At 41.3% G+C, this 22743-nt stretch overlaps 1 protein-coding gene across 16 annotated transcripts in view; it reads right to left on the reverse strand.

Moving 5' to 3' along the window:
• Positions 1-22743, reverse strand: part of EYA4 (EYA transcriptional coactivator and phosphatase 4) — a 614551-nt gene that overhangs the window by 152211 nt on the left and 439597 nt on the right. For 12 of the 16 annotated variants that reach the window (XM_069235264.1, XM_069235265.1, XM_069235262.1 and 9 more), the window contains one exon: positions 14915-15007. The exons of the other annotated variants lie outside the window; for them this stretch is intronic. In XM_069235264.1, the coding sequence (XP_069091365.1) occupies positions 14915-15007 (93 nt within the window). The remainder of the gene's footprint in view (positions 1-14914; positions 15008-22743) is intronic. 16 annotated transcript variants of the gene reach the window in all.

Raw genomic sequence — 22743 nt, forward strand, 5'->3', positions numbered from 1 at the left:
GAGGGACAATAGGTGCGTGTGAAAAAAGTTGCCAAAGGCAATAGCAAGTTCAGAAACACCAAGCACATTGTTAAAGTGATGAAAAGTACTGTAGAGTTGGATGATGGCAACATATGTTAAATGAGTAGTTTAACTTTAGTAAAATGCAATGGAATAAATATAAACAAGCATATGAATAATGAAAGCAACAAGACTAATAAATACTGGTGGATAAATCCTGAAACTAAAAATTCTCAAAAGGAAAGGGAGATTCAAGATTTCCTAGAACAAAACGACATTAGGGTGAGTAATGATCAGAGTGAGAAAGGTGAGAATGACCCTCTCCCTCTACATGAGGAAAGGGTGAGTCCCATTGAAAGAAAGAGTCATGAAAATATTGTTACTGACAGTGATTACCATATTAGTCTGGAAGAAGGTGTACAGACAAGTATCTTCGATAGAAACTCATACAACCTAAAAATTAGAAAATTATATTTGTGTCATGCAATTATTTATGATTATTGATTATTTAATTTTTACAAGTATTTGTTTTACAGTGCTACTTTTCTTCATGTAAGAGATATATTGGTTGTTCACAAAATGTTTAAATGGTTTTAATATTAAAGGGAAGGGATGTGTAGTAGTGGGTTAATGGAATTAGAAACTTTGTATGGCATAGAATCTATTGCTTAACATTATTCTAGTATTTAAGGAGGCGTCTGGAATGTTGGGGATAGATACTTGTGTGTTGTTGCTGGGGGCGTACTGACATGCGAACATGTATGAGTTTGCTCAATAAAGAAGATAATTAAAGAGTACCTGTGTACAGATTCACAACAAGCACACACCAAAGATCTGCACATTTACCTTGGCACCCTTAAAAAAGTCACATCTTGGACACAAAATTTGACGTATTGGCTGTGTCTGACGCTCTTCCTTGAACGTGATCGAATTACAGGCAAATAAAAAGACAGATCAAGACGGCATCTAATTTGAAGTTGTACCTTTTTAATGACCATATAGCATATGGAGTTAGAATAAAACAGATTCAAATAAATAAACAACGGAAATAACATTTTTGTTCGCCAAAGTAAAGGACGAGGGCAAAAAAATCCAGAAGTCCATTAGTGAAGAACAGTTGCAGGTTACAACAGTGATGTTAGAGATGGCAGGTCCCTACTTAATTCAACGTGAAAAGATTGCTTCTTATTCCTGCCGCTTGGGGGCAGAACATTCCCACGAAATGACATCCGAGACCCAGACAGCTGTCCACACAAAAAGCAACAAAAAGTGTATACTCATGAATGTTTATGGTGGAGGAGTTCATAAAATACATGACACCGCAGTACTAACTCTATGCACGGTAAACACTCAATCTAGACTAAGAATGGAGGGAATTTCACACAAAATGGTGACCTCTATCATAGACCAAAATATGGTAACCCGCAGGGAGTCTCATAATTTTTAATAGCTCATAGCCCCTCATGTTCTGATTTTTTTTAAAATATGGATTGGAACTCAAAAATTCCGAGAAAACAAAATAAACAACTTTAAACAGTAAACCAGGCAATTGCAAACAGTCACTGTTTGAGGAAAATAAAGAAAGGACGGCTTTGTCGGCACTGTTGTATCCCGCTTTTCTAAAAAGACTGGTTTTATATATATATATATATATATATATATATATATATATATACATTTCAGCAGGCCCAATGGTGGATATAAAAGATAGATAGCGAGATATTGAAATCGACTACTTAAGCATAGGTTTCCTATGCATCCTCCCTCTCCTGTCAGTGATGCCCTACCATCAGTAAAAGGCAAGCCGATTGATTTCATATTAATACGGGCAGTGGAAAAGCTAGTACGTCTTGTGTTGCCTGGGCCAGCCTTTTAGGTTTGTCAATGCTTGTTTTGTGATGCTGTTTTGAGCTAAACTAAACTGTGGGGGAAGCAGCGGGCTGTTGTTAATCGACATAAAAATGGCTAAAAGTAAATCATATTTTATTGGTCTCAAAACGCTCGCACTGTAAAAATTAGTGCAGAGCACTGAAGGGAACTACTAGGATGTGCTCCTTGTAAAAGGAAGAATGCTGTCAGTCACAGGGAAGTTAGCCAATGGCAGAAGTGGGCTGACTCACTGCCCCATTCTGCATTTTGCAGGAGGTGGAAGAAAAATGTGACCAACACATTAACAGACCAACAGATAAAGAGGGATGACTGAAAGCCCCTATGTGTAAGCAAATTACACATATCATCACTGTGAAATTAAAAGGTCTTGCCTAACGCCAGACCTAACAAAAGTGGTGAACTTTGGCCTCGAGGATATCACCGAAATAACATGAAAATATGTTTTACCTCACCTCAGACCCATGGTGGCCAAACATTTAATCTCACGACAGCTCATAAACTCAATCTCACAGTTTCGTTCTACAATGGCTGTTTTTAGTGAGCTTTTCACAGAAGCTAACAGAATGCCATTAAATACCTCCAGCACATTAAACTCTAACTTTCTCAGAGTGCAACTGACAAAGCAAGTAATAGCACATATTTGCCTCTGCATTTTTTTGTTTCCTAAATATCAGATGAAGCACAGAACCATCTAGAGCCATCAATACCTTTGTAAGTACTACTAAGCAGACCTAACTACAAGCAAATATCTGCTGTAGGGCTAGGAAACTATAAGCATGGCCGTGTAAGGAATTCAGAGACAGCAAACTGATGTTAAATGTCTCATGCCCCATTCAATGTCATGCGGAAAATGTTGGTTTCATATACCATCCTCAAAGGTTTAATATCCATGCAACCGACTGATGTGCGGAAGGTCAACAAAACTCACATGGTAGACAAGAATTTACCCTTTTGGGATAGGGTGTGAGCCTCAAATGATGGGTTAAGGCTAAATACAGATCCAAGTATTTATAGCACTTCACTACCTCATGCAGTGACCTCTTTTGAATCCACTTACGGCAGTCCACTGCCCATTTATTACCAAAATAAATTTCCTTCACAGATCACATATGGTCTACCTGCTACTCAGCAAAAACCAAAATGGCATTTCGTGATACCAAATGCCTTATGTGTGAATAAATATGACAAGTTTAAAATCACCAACTTTTGTCAGAAATATTTTGAATTGTAAGGCTCAATACATCTACTCGTGTGCTTCATCAACCATGCCTGTAAAACTCACGCTTCCCTCTTATAGTAAATGTAGGGGGATCAGGTTAAAGAAAATATTAGGCTTTTTCACAGATTTTGTTTTACTACGTCATTACTTCAGCTAGAAAAATTAACTTCTACAATTACATGAAGAATGTTGGAAATTACCATCTTTTGCATTCCTCCATTTCCGTTAGCATTAGGACTCTGCACACTTTACTCCTGCTAACCAGAAGTAAAGTCCTTTTTGCTTCCCCTTCTAAAAATGGTAATATTGGTATTCACTTAATGATCACATTTGATTTACTTATAAGTCCCTAGTAAATGGTACTATATGTACCCAATGCCTGTAAACTAAATGCGACAACTGCAGCTTGCAGGGAAGTTTTATACTGTAATTTCGACCTGGCAAATTAATCTTTCAGGAAGGCCTAAACCTTCCTTTGTAATGCTTGAAATTCACCCCTACGCTTGGCCATAAAAGACTCAAAGGGCAGAGTGTATAGTATTTAAAAAGAAGGAAAGGTGTACTTAGGTTTTACACGTCCTGGCAGTGAAAAAACACCTTAAAATTGTTTCTGCCATAGACTAACATTAGGTTACCTCTCTAACATTTAATAAATGACTATGTCAATTAGAGACCAGCTAGAGAAATGCTTCTTCTGCTCATGTGAATAGTAATTTAATATCCTCTTTAATGGTAAATTCAGATTTCAAATTACTATCCTGAAAATCCCACTTTTAGAAAGTTGACATTTTCCTCCATAAACAAAATGGGCCTTACTGCCAGGGTCCATGGTCACGTGACTTAACAACTCCCCTGTGGTGCCAGGTGTATTCCTTCCAGACAATGGAGAAAAAGGGCCTAAGGTGTGGGGAAAGGTCTTTCTCTCCTGGGCAAGATGGCTTGAGGGTACTGCTCAGCACTTCCTGAGCTTCAAAGGATAGCCGGAGGCCTGTACCCAGCCATTTCCTGACTTCTGAAAATGCCTGTCCTGTCACTGGCAAATGCAGCTCACACCTAAGCCTGCCTGCTCTTTTCCCCGTAGACAGATTGGACCAAACCCAGAGAAAAGGGAAGAACTGATCTGAACCAAATTAGAGTTAGAAAAAGGGGTGACTCCAACACAAAGGTTGGTGCTGGGTATAAAAGTGGCTCCCTCAGAACCTCTCATCAAAACATTCCTGGACCTGTGGAGACACAGAAGAGGGTCTGCCCGGCTGAAGCCTGAAGGAGGACTGGACCTGCTTGCCTTGAACCCAGGACCAAATAAGTGACTCCAAGGGTCAGCTGGCTGACCTGTCTGAGATAAGTGGACACAAGAAGCTTCTAGAGTCCTTCCCTGCTCCTGCCCAGCTGACCAGTACTAACTGGACGTGCCTGAATACTGCTTGCTGGTCTCTGCTAGAGTGAGTCCTAATCACCAAGAGGTGCCCCTCAAGTTCCTGGATGCTTGGCTGGTGTTAAGAGTACTTCTCCAAACCCAAAACTGCAAGAACTAGACTTGAGGTGGAAAATCAGAGGTCCTGGGCTCTTCACTTCAAAAAGCACAGTCCCCAGTTGACTTGCGAACACAAGCAGACTTCACCAAGGCCAACGAGGGACCTGCATCCAACTACCAATGTGACCTTCTCAGATACAGACTGCAAACCCCTGCCCGTAGCGCTTCACATCGACAACAACGGCGCCACATTTTCCATCATCGCAAAGTGTTGAGCGTCGACCAGTTCTTTGCGCCCTTGACAACCGATCTACCAACGCAGAGTTCTAACCAAGGCCTGAGACTTTAGCAACCCGCCTCTCAAAATCTCGCTATCAACATGACTGGCGACGACCTCAATGAGTGCTTCATGCATGAAAACTGGACTAAATTAGAAGGTCAACTTTCACCAAAAGAAACCAGGCCCTGTATCTGACCTGTGCTCCACTGTGGTTGGCTTTGACCCAGTACAGAGCCAAGAGATAAGTACGATTGGCACTTTGTGCTTCTTGGCTTTATTTTTACTTAAACCTTTAAAAAATCATGTTTCCAGGTCTACAGGTTGAATTCTTTCCGTTTTGGTGTCATTTTAATTATGACCATATTCTCCATTTTTAGGGTCGAGCACGCAAAGCGCTCTGTCCCTCTTTTTATCTCTCTACGGCCTTGTAACCACACCCATCAGTTTGGTTGGTTCGAGGGCTTGCCTTTTAAAATTCGCTTGACTTGCATACATCATGCCTTTTACGGTGCATAGCCCTCCTCAAGCGCACCAACCAACTACTGAAAATATATGAGGCTCCATGTTTTCCGTTTGGTTTCTGGACTACTTTTTCCCATCTATTTCATAGGCAGTGCGATCTCGATGGGCAGTAGTCGAGTGCTTTGCTTTACATCGACCCTGTTACATACATAATTGCACTTTTACCGTTACATGGATGATTCCACTTTTGCTAGTTACATGGATAATTGCACTTTTGTCCATATGTTTCACTGCAAACAAACTTCTGTTTTCTTTTCTCTGTCTCCCACACGCTAATGGCGACCGTGGGCTCGCTTATGTGAAACTGTTCATTTTCAGTTTATGTGGCAAGAAAAGTCAGGTTCGGAGTTTACAACGCTAATAGCGCTAACTTCAGCAAACGCGAGACCCACTGCATTGCAAATACTTGTTTAAAGTTGGTTTGGGATTTTTCTTGTGTTCAGTTTTAACATTATTACTACTTGAGTGCTGCATAAATACTTTACACATTCCCTCTTGGATAAGCCTGACTGCTTTTGTGCCAAGCTACCACAAGGTTAAGCACTGGTCTTCTGTAGTTCACCGTGACAAGCAAGGATGGTGTTTATTACTTGAGTGGTGCTCTCCTCCCCCTCCACTAGTAACCCGATTTCTTACAATACTACTGTGTGTACTTCTGGAAAACAAATCCACAGGGGTGCTTTAGGGAGCGGGGTGCATGCAAAGCATACATAATTCAAATAAATACATATTGCTTTCCCAGACTCTTCATAATGATAAAATGAGAAACGTGCAGCAAACAGCAAGAAAATTATACACACGTTATTGTTAAGAGCTAAGCTTAAGCTGCATCATTATGAAAGCACATAGACACCATATCTGTCTATGCGTGTCATAATAGGACTGTTGATTCTGTCTGGTGTTGAAAATACCTCAAAGTAACCTCTATCTATAGAGAAGGTGCTGTCACCAACATGTGTTTATGAATAGTACACATTCGAAAAGCATCTTGCACAATAAGCAATAGAATTTAGATTATTTTCCGAGTTATTACATTTAAACATCGTCAAGGAAATGAAACGGAGGAGCTGTCACACCACGCTAAGGGCCTCATCAAGAGCGAACATGGTATTCCATAAGGGGTCCGCTAATGGTAGTTACCGGCCCCCACTGCCATCATAAATACTGAAAGCAGCCAGAGACTCCAGGTGAAAAACAGAACAGAACATGAGGGAATCGGCTTGGAAATATACATTCTTGCAGACTGCTCCTCAAAAGTCCATTATCAGTAGTATTTCCACCCAGTGCTTAATTTGTACCGGTGTTTGCCAGTGCTTGGCACTGACACCTATTTTTAAACATCATCTCATGTTTATGAGAGTAAATCACATGGAGTAACTGTCACTTTACATTTTGAGCTCAGCACGAGTGTTTAGAGATTCAATCTATTAAAAAAGTATAAAACTCGGACTTTGAGGCCATCCCAACAGCTTGGAGTGGCCTGCAGCAGTCTAAAATGTCACACAGGGCAGTGCCATTCAGCAGCAGTGGCTGGAGCGGAGGGTGGTGGCAGCTGAAGGGTAATACCTTGAGCTCAGGCACTTATATTTTTACAAATTAAGGACTGTTCCCGCCTCTTTTCTTCGCCCTTTTCTTTACCCAGAGCAACAATTCGTCATGTGTTTGTAATTTTAGGGAGTTAGGAAGATAAAGGGGGGAATCTCCCCCAACCTGAAAAGTGACCGGTTAGACGTTTAACACAGGTACAATACAATTCAGAGGCTCAGCTTTCAAAAACAAAGTTTGACCCGAGAGAGACACACGAGGCTCTTCTGTAATCAAATACAGTCCCACTCTATGACATGAAAGCAGTACAGTACATAGAAATGTAGTGCAAGAGATTCATGGAACTGGTAAACCAAGCCATCAGTAAAAGCGGATATAAAAGGTATCACTTTATGGGCCAGTTGCTCGCACGCACATTTGTGATAACTGAACAGAGGTTCGTGTTAAGCGCACTGAGGGCACAAAGTATGATACAATTAGCAGTAATCTGTAAAAACTGTTCTGATGATTAGTAAGAATACTATCTCAGTATGCAAACCCTGAAGCAGGCCTTTCTCAAAATGAATAAGCCTTTGCAAGAAAACAATTTGTATTGGCTATAAATGTAGCACATTAAGGCACAAACTCGGTTTAAAGATACCAATTGGTACTACGTGACTGGTTTCTTCTATATTGTACTACGGACTATCAGAGAACATGGGAAGGTACTTACCTGTAATACTGATACACTTCATGGTGTGATGCTCGCTACCTCATACCAATACCTGTTGTTTCACTTGGTTCTCCTGTCGTATAAATATAGCATTTCATGATTGTATCTCAAATATAGCTGTCAAGGGAAGACCACTTGACATGATATTGAGGCCGACGTTCACATTATTCCATAATAGTTTTAGGTTAAAATGTTATTTTTTTAAGTGCAGGGCAACTGTCAATGAGCATAATGAATTTCAAGAGTGTAGAAAGGGTAACTGGGTTTCACATATATTTTGCAAGCAGCAGAGTGAACTAATCATTGATAATTCTATCAGTGAGTGTCACTTAATCTGTTTTTTAACCTGCAGAACTTTATTTGCCCAGATTCCTTAATACAATAAATGCTACTTAGGACATTTAGAGCTGGCACTAACATAGAGAAGTTGATAAAGAGATGTACAAAGGCACTACAGGTTTTATCAATAAAATTCATGTTCCATGTACTTTCCTGAATCCTTCGTATTGCTAAATTGAATTCCTGCTTCATACAACATGTTCATGGTAATATACTTTTAGAATTATGAATATGTTTGGTCTTGTTTACAGTCAGGTGTTGACATAAATGCTAGTGGCATTGCTGCAAAAGTATTTTTTTCTAACTCTACACATGTAACAGTGTACTACTTTCAGAAGAAATAACGCAATCCCCCTTGAGGTAGGGGCTCTAGTAGTTACCAAGCAAATCCCAGTCCCACATACAGGGAATGCAAACTATTAGGCCGTACTCAAGAGTTCCCTTTGGCTCTTTAGGAATTAGTCAAAAGTGTCTACGGTGTTGCAGCACTGTCAGCAGCAAGTTTCCAGGGCCCAAAAAGACAGTTTCCAGTCTTTCCCACTCAGGCACTATGGCATTGTTTAGAGGTGCAGTGGGTGCCCCCACTTTGGCCACTCACGACTTAGGCCACTTGTGATGGATGCAGCAGCACCATGGATCAAAGTCTCCGTTCAGTAGTAATGCCAGTCTGTTCCAGTGTTCGTAGCTGCTGCTGCTCTGCATACACAATGGTAAGTTGCTCTTCCCCCTAGTAGGTGGGTGTTGAGGGGGTTTCCTGGTATGACCCTACTGCTCCCAACCAGAGCTCCAACAAGGGTACGACATCCTCAGCGGAGTCTTGGTGAACCCCAGGGACTTTGTCAATTGCGGATCAAGCGTGTGGGTTCGACCCACTGGTCACAGTAGCATTCCTTGGGTCAAGGCGACAACCCAAAACCTAGGCCTAAACTATACCGGCAGCCCCTCCTAGCATACAGGGTTGCTGTGTAATCATGATCCAAGCGCAGACTATCCTTACGAGATCACCCTCACTATGGGGGCCACTCCTGGCATATGGGGTTGCTGATTTGGGCAGTCACAAGACCTACGCTCTTGGTCCTAAATAAGTTCACTGGTGACCCCCTCTGGCATACGGGGTCACTACAGTGCAGTGGTGCGCCCTGGCGCTTCCCGCACAGCGCTTCCAGTATGGCTTAGAACAAGGTGGCACTCTCCTGGCACACGAGGGCCAAAGAGCAGATACTGCAAAGGCCCAATCTGTGCACAGCCTCACACTTCTTTCAGGGAATCCTCATGCAGAGCTCTCCACTGGATCTTGTTCCCTCCAGTGCTCTCCTCTCCCTTACAGGGCACACTGATCTTGGCAAGCAGGCAGGCAATGGTAGTATAAGTTCCAGGGCTGGTGAGTCCCCTCACTAAGGAAGGAAACTAGCAGGACTTCGCCCCCAGTCCTGGCCACAGGCAGAAGTCTTGCAGAGCTTCCTCTTCTCACAGCCCTTCTGGCTGCTTGACAGATGACACATTTTGGAGACTTCCTATAGTCCAATTTTCAGATACCAAATATGATTTAGGATCTGAGTCTTTGTAGTTTTATGTTGGTCTTCTTCTTCTTCTTCTTCTTCTTAAGTGGCGATTTTTCTCTTTTGTCTTTCCTCAAGAAGGATGTCTGTCACAGCAGGCAAGGCTTTGAAACTAACTGCCCCACAACACAATTCCTGGAAGTGACGAAAGTTCACACCTGGATATCAACCACAGTGATATGTGCATCAAAAGGTTAATCCTAGACCCCCAGTCCTTCCCTTTATGATTCCATTATCAGCCCCATCCCCCTTCTTGAGATGTGGCCAGGCGACTTCCTTGTAATCTATCACTGAATCAAAGAGGAATCTTTTGAAACATAACAGGAGTCTCTTCCTTTTTCCTCCAGAGTGTGTTGTTTCTAACTCGTAGGAATGCAGCAATACTCACATCTGTCTGGGGAATTCCTGTCCTCCTCATGCTCTCACCAGGCAGGCCTGGGCTTCTCAAAGTGGAACCCATGGCCTCCATACAATGTACCACTGCAGGCACACTTAGTGCACATTCACAGCACGCTTTTGACCCAGAAGTGTTATCTCCATGCATTGTACCCTGATATGTGCACATGCATTCAGTATACGCACTCAATCCGCGCACACTGTTCAGCACTGAAGAATTTTCATCTTTAACCAGGGTGTGTCATTTACAGACGCACACTGCCAGCACACAAACACACTCACCATGTGCACGCTGCACAACACTTCACCCTTCATGCATTGTACTTTATGCAAGCGCACATACACTCAAGCACATGACTACACTGTGCACCACTACACACCACTGCATCTGTCATGTATTGCATACTGTTAGACTTGGCATCCTTGGTGTGGTCTCCCCTAACTTTTTGCCTTTGCGTCTCAGGTTGTTGATGTGTGCTGGACTCTATTTTTGCTGTTTTGATAGTCTGGCCACTTTACCACTGCTAACCTGTGCTAGAGTGCAAGTGCTCCTATGTAAAATGTATGTGTAATTGGCTTATCCATGGTTGGCATATCTGATTTACTAGAAAAGTGCACAAGAGGTGCACGGGGCCTGTAAATCAAATGCTACTAGTGGGCCTGCAGCACTGCTTGTGCCACCCACGTAATCAGTCTGGTAAACATGGCTCAGACCTGCCACTGCAGTGTCTGTATGTGCAGTTTTAAACTGCCAATTCGACTTGGCAAGTGTACCTCCTTGCCAGGCCTAAACCTTCCCTTTTTATACATGTAAGGCAGGTAGGCCCTAGGCAGCCCTATTGGCAGGGTGCAGCGTATGTTAAAGGTGGGACATGTACTGATGTGTGTTACATGTCCTAACAGTGAAATACTGCTAAATTCAGTCTTCACTGTTGTAAGCCCTATCTCCCTGAAAGATTAACATGGGGGCTGCCTTTAAATAACTTTAAAGTGCAGATTCCCTTTGAGAGCAGATGGAAATGTAGAGTTTAGGGTCTCTGAACTCACAATTTAAAAATACATATTTTAGTGAAGTTGTTTTTTAGACTGTTAGTTTGAAAATGCCACTTTTAAAAAGTATGCATTTTCTTGCGTAAACCATTCTGTGACTCTGTCTGTTTGTGAATTGCCTGGTCAGTTTGACAGTTGGGCTGTTTGTGAATCTCCTCTAGACAGTGACACAAAAGGAGCTGGTGTGTAGCCTGCATACCCTGATGAGCCATCTGTGCTAGGAGGGTGGGAGGAGTGGTTACTCACACCTGCAAGGGCTGGTCTGCCCTCACACAATGCAGTCTCCAACCCCCTGGTGTGTGCCTGGGGCCTGGCCTGACCTGGGCAAGGCAGGAGCTTGTGAACAACAGAGACTTTCCTTTGAAGTAGGCCTACTTCAAAGGCAGAAAGGGGTATAAGTATTGGACCCAAACCCCCTGAAAATCAGATCACTACTGGATTCAAGAGGAGACTCTGCCAAGGAGAAGAGCTGAAAAGCTGAGGAGAAGTGCTGCCCCTGCCTGTGACTGTACTTTGTTGGGCTATCATGCAGTTGCCGCTTCTGCCTGTAAAAGGGAACAACGACTGGACTTTGCTGTGCATTCCTGCTTGTGAAGAATCTTCAAGGCTTGAGTTGAGCTTGCCTCCTGTTCTGAAGTCTCAGGGCCATCAAGGACTTCCTCTGCTAACATCTGGACTCTCTGCTTAGACTCCTGCCCAGTGGTGTCCTATCCAGTCCTGGGCCCTTGAAAGGTGAAGTTGGCACACAAGAGCTGAAAATCCACACACAGAATGCTGTGCGGGGAAATTTTCAACGCACCATACGCAACGCGGCTGATAAACGACTCGCGGCTAAAATCGAAGCTCCACCTGCATTGGGGCAGGGAGATCGACACATCGCAGCCGAAGAAACAACACGCAATGCCCGTTTGCAGCTGTTGATAACGACGCAAACCTCAGGCAGTGTGGTTTTCTAACACCATGCGACAGGATTTTCCATACATCGTCCCTGGGCATCAAAATCAACCCAACTGCGTGGATCTGAAGTGCCCCGTCCAGAAATCGACTCATCTCTCTCTTGCGAAGGAGAAGAAATTACATATCGGCGACCTGACCGGAGAAGAAAATGACGCATGGCCTTCCTTGCAAGGAAGGAATTGACGCATCGCTGCCTTTTCCGGCACACGCTCGCCTGTGCGGCTTTATTTTTTACGCTAACCAGGTAACAACAGCATTCTCACTGTTTTCTATGAACTAAGACTCTTGTTCTTTTGAAAATTCAAATCTTGACTTTTGTATGTTGGATTTTTGTCGTTTTGGTCTTGTTTGATTTAGATACATATTACTTTTTTTTCTAAACTGGTGTGGTGTCCATTTTGCAGTGGTTTCACTGTATTACTGTGTGTGTTGGTACAAATACTTTACACATTGCTTCTGAGCAGAGCCTGCCTGTTTGTGCCAAGCTACCAAGGGGGTGAGCAGACGTTAACGGAGTGTGATTCTCCTTTCCCCTGAACAGAGAGACCACCAAAGACCCCATTTCTAACACATATACACACTCAAGCACATGCACTAATCTTGCATGTACTACAAAGTACTGCTCTACCCTTGTATGGTACCCTTCCCAAGCACAAATACAACCACACAGTCACTACTCTTGCGCTATGCGCCACTCCACATCTACCTGATGTAGGCCAAGGGTGAGTTATGCACAAAACAGCAGAACTTTTAAAAGGTGAGTGAGTCTGTAGGCCTCACTCCAGTTACAAAAGGTAAAAAAGGTCCTTTTCCCTGCTACTGATCACTACAGGGTACGCTGATACCACAGCACTTGTCTTGCTCAACTCCTGATTAAGACGGTGTCTGCCTTCTGCCACTAGGAGGGTATGCGAGAGCACCTCTCCCAGTCCAAAAAGACTGCAATCCATGAGAGAGGCCTATCTGATGGCGCACAAGCATGATCTGTGTTCGCCTGTGACAAAAGAATAAATAAACCTTAAGGATCCAAAAAACAGTACACTTACTTGGGCACTCAGGGCGGGGGTACGTGTCTTTACCATGTAGAGGACTTTTCCATCACAAAAATTGTTTTGATATATTAAGGTTTCTTTAGAGCCCCTATTAAATATTCCTTTCTTTGTCCTTTATAAATACTACTCAAGACGTTAAATAACCAACTCTTTTTTTAAAGGATTGTTTCATTACTAATAATTACCCTATTAATCACCAGATAAGTAAAAACCACTGAAGGTTGGAAAAGAAGGACAAAAGTAATACATTTGTCCTAAATAAACTGTTTACATAATCAGTGCCAAATCAACAGCTGAAAGATTGATGAGTTCACCAGAAGGTGGCAGTACAAGGCATGTGTTGCAGCCTTTCGAAATCCAAGACCACAGTTGGGACTCGCACAAATGAAATACTTTGGAAAAAAGCATTGTAGTCCTATCAGTTTTAACAAGAGAAAAACTAAATATTCTGGTTATACACAAATCCTTATGCCCCTTTACAAATAGAAAGCCTGTTGTTTCACTTGCAGGTTAATAAACAATCATCTCGTTGCACAAAGTAGGATGTTTAAACAATGGTCAGGCCAACGCATGCATTATTCATGAAGTGTGTGTGCTTGGGGACCTGTCACACTTGAGCATTCATTCAAAATCTTCCATTACAGTGTAGGCTTTCCTACATTCCAGCATTTTCACTAATCGGAGCAGGAGTGCTCCTAACAGAATAGCCAAACTTCTATTCATCTACTTTACTGAGAGGATGCAGAAGAAATGGTATTCTATTGTACTATGGTCTGTGAACACCTCTAGCGAGCCAAAATTGGTCAATGATTGGTCAGTCTGAAGAAGGTTGTGGGAAAAACCAGGCTATGGATGAATTAGTCACAGGAAGCTGTCCCTCACACATTCCCCTTTAAGGTTCTCTACCAATAGTAATTAAAATAGTAAGCATCCAAACAAGGTCAAGGTTTATTAGGGAAAACACAATGTTGTCGAATTAATGGACTTATAGAAAACTACTACCACAAGTAGAAAAACTTCACTGATCCATACAACATCACAGCACCACGACACATGGAAGGCTAGGATGATAACCTAAATGGATTTTAGAATATACGGCACTTGCGATAGCATGGTGTTTTTACAGTGTGAAAAGACCAGTAATTGCAGGAGGAATAAGCATTCCCAATATTAGCTAACCCCAGAGGAAGTAGCATAAGTTGACGATTTTACCTACAAACATTGATGACGACACAAAGCTGCTGAATGAACCCATATTGTAGAAATGCAATGATGCATCATGTCTAGAGATTTAATCGAACCATACTTTCTACCCACTGTAGAGCACCTGCCCTACATTAAGTTCGACGTCATACAACGAAGAGTAACTTCACTTTGAATGAATATTGACAATCACTCAAGTTTTATAAAGTATTTGCCCTGTCAACATAAAACATTACACTCTCAGCAAAATGATCTGCTTGGAACACACAAACAATATAATATCACTTTACACTACTCACTGTTATGTTTACAACTGAGTGTTTTATATAAGTCAAACAAAACTCAAGTTACCTTGCACCCAGCTACAAAAAGCAAAAATCTGTTGAAGCAAATACCTTTCGGTCTACATATTTAGAGCAATACAATCACAGGTGAGCTAAAACATACAATGCTAGCATCACCTTAGTGTTCTGTGCATCCTATTTCGAGCTTCAGTCTAATGAAAGTGTCAAATAGATTCACCAAGCACGTGCAAGGTGACTTGAGGCATTATGAATGACACAATCCAGACAGTGTTTGACAATCTTGCATGGTTCCTAAACTCTACCCTTCCAGAACCAATGAAAACGTGATTTTAGGAGCTAGTCTGCCTGGTGAGCTATGCTTCTAAAAATATTCCAAGATTTTGTGTGGAAATAATTAGTTTGCAGCTTTACCTGACCCAGTAAAAGTGTCAAGGGATCCATCTCCAGTTGTAGCCGTGGCTTCGCTGCTGTTCAGTGGCTCTGTTTTGACTGCAAGAAGAGACACTACACAGAAGAATAAGTAGACATGAGATTGTTTTATATCTAAATATCCACAAAAGACCTCATGCCAGTTTCACTTAGGATATTCCTGATTTAATGTGCATGCATCTGAAAAGTTTAGAAACTCAAAGAGGATAGTATTGGTAGATAGTGAAACAGGCATGCATTTTTACCTCCTCCGGTCAAGCCCTCATAATATACAATTTAATACTGTGTAGTCCACCTTGATGATGCTCTCCACCCATTCAGCCAACTGTAAGTGTGTACCAATGGGTCGCCAAAAGCTACATCTAACAGACAGTGCATTTTGGCATTCATTCCTGGTCAGGCACAACGCTGGGCTTAAAATCTATCCCTAGTAAAGGCATATTATGCAAGGTTCTGTATTTACCAGACGTACAACTTGCATCCCCTTCCAGTCTGCTCACCCTGCACTAATTCCCCCACTGTGACATACATACTGCAAACATTTGTGCAGTTTGCATGCATGTTGTGTCGAAGATTCCATATCAGGAGGGCAAACAACCTGCAGCACATGCAATCAGCACCCGACTTGGAATCCATATTCGTGTGTAAATCGGAGTTTTCATCTCAATCGAGATTTGTACTTTCCTGGCAATGAGGGCTTTGTGTTTTTTATAGGAATGATTATAGCAACTCCATTAGAATCAGATAGAGAGAGAAAGAGAATAATTAAATGTATTGGTTTCTGCTTTGTGTTTGAAAAAAACATCTCAACTGAGATTACAGTGCAGTAACAGGAGCAGGTACACATACTAATGTTCAAAAAGACAAGCAAGATATGCTTAAACCATAGGATAACATCACAAAAATGAAATGGAACTAACACACCAGCATGATAGCTAGAGAGCAAGAGAACTCAGTAATGCGGTTTATGTTTTTCAGTAGTCCAAGTCAATTGGCTAATGACTGTGAAAGAGGAAGTCCAAGCAACTCCAAGTCAGCAAGAGGGGATTTTTTCTGTAAAACAGAATTTGGAATATTTCCCCATTTTGACATTGTCAAAGTCATAATAAATAAAAACGAGGCACGAAATACAAATTCCAGTCCATTAAAAACATTTGCATACATTCAATATCAGATGTAAAACAAGAATTACTGAAAATCACCCGGAGTTCTCAGCTGTTCCCAAAAACCCTTGTCTTAAGTGGAAATTGAGGTTCGCAAAATACATTGTTTATAAATCTTTGAATCAATCTGCGGATTAAGGAAATTCTACTATTTGCATGTCTTAATTAATTTAGGCGTCAAAATGCTTTATGGAGTAGTCCCAAAATACTTTATGACTAAGAGAATAATTTAGTTGGATAATTTAAATGCCTAAAAAAACATATCGAAAATTCCTTTGGAGAATAACACGACAACAAAATACTTACCCAAATGTGATGATATAATTTTGATTGATTTTACAAATAGTCACCACAATTTAATATTTTTATTAACCTAGGAGGAGCTATGCAAAGGGCATACAGCCAATAGTGTAAAAAAATAAATAATAAGGGGCAGTGTTGGTGGCCCTGTGAGGCAGCAAGAAACTCAGACAGGGGCACTAGGGCACTGGAAGGACCGGTGCTACTCGGCAGCTATCCCTATCATCCCCTGAGTCCATACTACCGTGCACAGGATTCCTATCTGGCCCAGTCCAACTGCCTGCACTCTGCCTACAAGCCATTATCTTTCATGGCCTTACTCCTACAGCGAGCTGTCCCACCTAATAGCATGCTCGACACCTACTGATGTTTTGCAGAAGGGTGCAGCTTGTCAATTGTCATTTTCTGCTCTTTATTTTCCTGCCCCAGGACACCGAGAGTATGGCGTATAGAGTGAAGGATATACTTTTACCATCACATCATACAGAAGTAGCAAATCCAGGAATTTCTAAATTTTCAATGACAGAATCAAAATTAAAAACTGGGCACACTCCTATTAATCTCTACTTTCACAGCCCGTCAGAACTTTAGGAAGGTAATAAACTCAAAGCGTCAAAGGGAACATACCAACATCTCTGTACTTCTCCAGGAGAGGATGGGAGTTTCTCTTTCTCATATTTGAAGAAAATACAATTTCTGGATAGAATCATAGAAAATTCTGAATGGTTGTTTGAAGGCTCCTGCTTTGGCATATTTCCTAATCTTGTACAAGGCAAATATTAGCATCCTTATTTGTGGTAGCTGAGAAAGAAGCAGCAAAGCCACTCTTCTCCACACACAGCAGGCACCACTACCAAATAAGAGTTTACATAATAAAGTCTCTAATCGTTTACCTTCTGGAAATCACACTTTGGTATGGAATATCATGGCTACCACAATAGTGATGCACATTTTCTACTAAACCTAAGCTTTCTGTTTTGTGCTGTGAGCCTATATATTTACAGAGCAGGATTTGTCTCCTAGTCAGTGCTTACATGACTAGTAAAAAGGACAAAGGTTTGTGCTTGCGAGGTTAAGGACCGATACCAGAGAGATTTAATAGCATGATCATCCTTATTGGCATGGACAACTGAGTGGTAAAACTTGGGGAGGTACAACAACATCCTGGGCTGAAGCTATTCGATAGGAAACCAAGAAGGTTGGTGTATTGTTGGTAGAAGCTCAAGATATGGGTAGTACTTAAAGTCTCATCAAGCCATGCTTTTAATGTCTTCACAAATGCATCCTGGATGTTCCTAACAAAAGGGTCATAATCATGTCAGAAATACTGTTTGAAGCATACATTGTGACAATGTGCCAAATATTACAGTGTCCTAGACATCTTCCTTCTATGAGTTTCCCTTTTGGTGACACTGAACATCCACACGGGTTCCTGCCTTAAATGGAAAGATATACTATGAGCTATTTTGGAACTGCACTGAATGCTCTCCTACTGGTAGGGATTGCACCCACAGCATGAAGTACCGACAACAGAATTTAACACAACAGACGTTCCTTCACCCTGTTGTACAGAATAACCAAGATAACAAGATAACTCATCTCACTGTCAGAGTTACTACAGAGGATTTTACATCTACTCACCTTTTCCAATAAAGTCATGTACGTTCTCACTCTGGTAGCTTTACTAGCAGCAACCTTATGTCCCCACATTATCTGCTACTGAGCATAGCTTTGAAAAATTCACAGTCTTGTTGAAGAACACGTTGTCTGTGAAGTCATAAAATAACTTGAGGAAAATACTTTGCCTTTTTTCACACGCCTGTTATCAGTCTCCTCTTACAAATAAATGTAAAGAGTACTGCTGATGTCACCTACTGCTTCTTGTAGGTCAAATACCGTAACTTCAAATATCGTAAGTTTCCTAAATTCTTATTTACATAATGCAACGTAAATCCATCAGACCAAACACATCAGATTCTGCACTTTCAAGTGCAACATTATAGTGAGTAGAGAGTACAAACTAGGGCAACATTCATTCAATTTTACTCCCTAACTTAAACTCTCTCTGCAGGTCTTCTATAAACAAATAAGCCATACTTCTTTCCCTTCCGACGCAGCGATGCAAAAATGACACCATGACTTACTAGACGGCACAGCAATCCAACTTGAGAGATCACTTCGATAGCGCTGTAAAATAGACTTCTAGGAAATCCATGCAGAAGATTTTTTTGAGAATTCACACAATACTTCATTTTTAAAAAAATCATTGCGTCCAACCAAGATCTTAAAAACAATTTCCAAAACATGCTTTCCAACTTTCAGAATTGGTCTCTGTGCTGTTTGTCTCTTCAGCACAACAGGCAACAATGATTCCACATTAGCCCAAAGTTGGTAATCATTACAGTACCAACAAACACTGCCACAAGCTGTTCTGGCAGTGAACAGTCAATGTAGAATGTATGAAATTCTAATTACCCAGGACAATAGGTCAGTTTAAATCAATATATAAATATAAAGTACACATACGGACAGTGGCAAACGGTGCCTGACAGATAGTCTGGATCATATGGATGCTCACAGCACAAAAGTAAAAAACGTGTTGCCAGTGGTGCAGGATTTTTTTTTTTAACAACCAAAATGGCAGAAGCCCAACTGTTAAAAAAGTGGCAGAATAAATTATGTGGCACAGTCCCAACAATAACTGCTCATGGAAAGGAAGGAAAGCACCAGACATCTATCAGCCAACCACATGTGAAGTTGATGTATCAAAGCAAATAGATAATTCCTCTTGTGAACAGCAGGTCTCTGCAGTGCCTCTATAAAGCACAGTGTCCCCAACAGACCACTTTGTGATGGTCCAAATGATCAATATGCGACTCTGAGAGTGGGGAGAACAATATAATGGAGCTTAAAAAGACGCTGAGAACAGTCTAGTGAGAGAGAAGCAGCACTGGCCACAGGGGCTGTAGGCAAGGAAGTGATTCCCTACAACACGTCCTTCTTCTGCAGCGTAGGCCTGGTTCACACTGCAGTGCACTGTACTGATTTGCTTTAGTTAAACTTACACTGATTCGCTGGAACAAATACACTGCTCTCTGCTGAGGTTTCTCCTCACCATCCAAAAAGCGTAATCCACAGAGCACCACTGGAGTGGTGACAGGAAACCTGCCCTCTTTCCTGTGTTTCATTTGTCAACTTTCCATGGTCTCTGTTACTTTTTCCCTCCTCGCTTCTCCTGGTCGAAATGCACCCCATTCACCTTCGGAGGCAACACAAGAGGTGCAAGCTGTTTACTGTGTAACTCCACCTACCACTTCGTTGTGGTGAGCAGGAGCCAAGTCAGAAGAAGCTGAAAAGTTTACTTTTGTGCAGTGAGAACGTTTGTTAGAAGGCGAGCTTATATGGCATTATAGCTGAAGAGAGGAAATCAGCCTGTCACAGCTTACCAAGCTTGATACTTCCTGCAGCTCAACTGTCCCTTATTGCCTCTCATCCAAATGATGTCCTCTCAGGCCAAACCCCCTCCATGAGTCACCATTACAGAGATCCAAATGTTCACAGACTTCAGACTAACCTCAGTGGCTTTTGTCTGGAAGAGCCCTCTCCTGTTCTTACAATAGCTGTACCTCAGACCTGAGCCACGACTTGTGGATGCTACAAAGTCGACAACTGAATTTTCGTTCCCAAAAGGAGCTGTTTACTGCTACTCATAATTGCTGCCCATATCCATAAATATGTGCAGAGGTGAGTGTGTCTTTACTTTCTGATACCTATTCTATTCCTTTTCTATGTCTGCAAGAGAAGCCTGCACCCCTTGCACCCTGCCCTATTCTTTTGATTTTGCCTATCATCTAAGCGTTTGTAGAATGAAAAGTTGGCCGCTATGGGATGCAATTGTGTTTTGTTTGGGTCATTCCCCTTGTGTGGAGTTCAAGACTGATAATACCTCAGAAGCCCGATTCAACTGCTTTAGTCTAAACTCCTGGCAAAATCAAGCATCTTAAAATGCAAAAATGAGTGAATGTACTGGTAGATCTCAAAAAGGATTACCAACCAGACACCCATAGTCATAATTTTATAAGCTCTTTCACACAGCACAAACAATGGTGAAACAGAGAGCTAAAATGTGTAATATTATATCAGATTAAATTTATGATGTTCCAGATAGGGCGTCCAAAGAGGCAAACATAACTTCATTAAGTGTTTTAATCATTACACATTAACTGTATCAGTATTCTCCAATGAGTAGTTTGTGAGCTACTGATAGCTCTCCTGCTACCTATGAGTAGTTCTCCTATGGGCATTTTAGCCTACAAAATCGAAGCCTTGTGCTTGGTTGCATAAATACATGTATGCCAAAACTGTGTACTCAAGAATTTAAAGAAGTCATAAGCTGATGTTCGAAGAAAAATATATGAATTTCCAAAACATATTTAAAGCAGATTTTTAAGTCATAAATCATGTTGGAAGACTGTCTTTTCAGGTCAAGCGCACAATCCATTTGGCCTGTTTTAAGAATTGTGGGCTTTTAACCATGCCCACCTCACACCCAGCACTTTCACTCGTTTATGGGCTTGCCTTTCAAAAATCACTTGTTATAATTGGAAAATGCTTTACGTTTGTCCCTCTTTGGGGCGGTTTTGTTGCCGCCTTGCAGACTTGCCCATTACATGAATAACTGCATGATTGCCGATATGTTTGACTGTGAGGGAAATTCTTTTTCCTTTGTGTCTCTCCTTCGCGCTCATGCTCGTGGCGGCTATGGTGCTTTGAATCGGCTCGCTAATGTCAACTAATGTTTTACACTTCATTTTCAATTTATGTAGCAAAAAAAGTCCAGTTAGGAATTTACAACACCAATAGCTCTAACTCAAGCCAATGTGAGACTCATTGCATTGCAAATGCTTGTTTAAACTACTGCTGGCAACCGTTCCTGATGCCCTCAGATGATTGCTTTTAGTAAACTTGCATGTAGTGGCCACTTACATAATCTTGTTTGATGAGGTCGCTATTACAACACTAGTAATAATAGTAGCATGTGATGATTTTCATTGAACATACTTAGCTGTTATTACACAAAAGGTTGGAAAGCCCTGGGTTATATGGATCACACGATTTATAAAATGCATTTAATTTGGTTTTACTTGACTTATTTTGCATCAGAGTTGGCTCTTTCGAAAAACAATTGTAAACAAACTTGAATAGCGTGTACTATAGGTTCTCTAATCCCAACAATAAAGGACGTTGGGAATTTTTTTGTATAATACTTTTTATGTCTAGGTACTTGTCATGAAGCTACAGATCATGGGTCGCATTCACAGACAATGTCACAAACTTAAGACAGGAGGTTTACAACTACTCCTGCCTTTTTATCCTTGATAGCATTCCCAAACACTGTTCCTTTCTTCCTGCACAGGTCATGGAGCTCTGTCCCTCGGCAGTTTTACAGGAGTAACATGTGTGGAGCTGTCTGGTAAATCCACCATGAACAACCACCAATACGGGTTTAGTATAAGGAGTTCTTTGCACCTTCATTATTTCCCTTTGACTCCACGTAAAAATGTATTTACCAAATCTCCCCAAGAATGAGCTTAATGAGGCTTCTTTCTGAAACTACTCCACTAAGAGCTAAAAACATGGTCACTAAAACGTGGTAAAAAATTATTGATTTGCCTCAACCCCATCGTATTCGCTGACCTTACAAAATTAATCAATTATCAGAGCACTGTGAACCCGCAAAAGACCGTAAACAAGACCTGTCTTAATGACTCAATTTCAGCGCATTGTTACATGTATTTTTATGCCAGTTTTATGAACAAACTGAATTCTCAACTTCAGTTCCAGCCTTCTAGACACTGCAATTTACACAAATTATTACTCTGTATTATATGGTTAGAAAGGAATTGCTAGATTATCGCTTACCACGTTTGTTATGTTACAGTTCACACTGGATGCAACAAAAGGAAGATGCACCTATTTTTATCACAATGATTGTAGCATTGGTGATCATTGGTATGTTCTGGAGTTGGACAATATTGGGGTTTTACTAAAGCATAGGCTCCATATTTGCTTTTCTTAAGCTTTAATACACCTGGTTACAGGCCATCTGGGTTGAACTGAAGAGTCCTAAACAACTGCGAAAGGTTGTCTAAAGGCAAAACTAACATTATGTAATCATATGTTATTTTATGGGATTTACAATATGAAACTGCCCACTTTAAATACAATTTTCTGCTAGGTTGCAAAAATGGTGGTTAATGCTACTTGTCAACTGCTCAATGGATCTGTAGGCCATTTTGAAGAACTTTTACTGGAGCAAGCCAACATTCTTGAGTATTTTCATTAGCG

The sequence above is a fragment of the Pleurodeles waltl genome, chromosome 5, assembly GCF_031143425.1.
Source record: "Pleurodeles waltl isolate 20211129_DDA chromosome 5, aPleWal1.hap1.20221129, whole genome shotgun sequence".
Taxonomy (NCBI): domain Eukaryota; kingdom Metazoa; phylum Chordata; class Amphibia; order Caudata; family Salamandridae; genus Pleurodeles; species Pleurodeles waltl.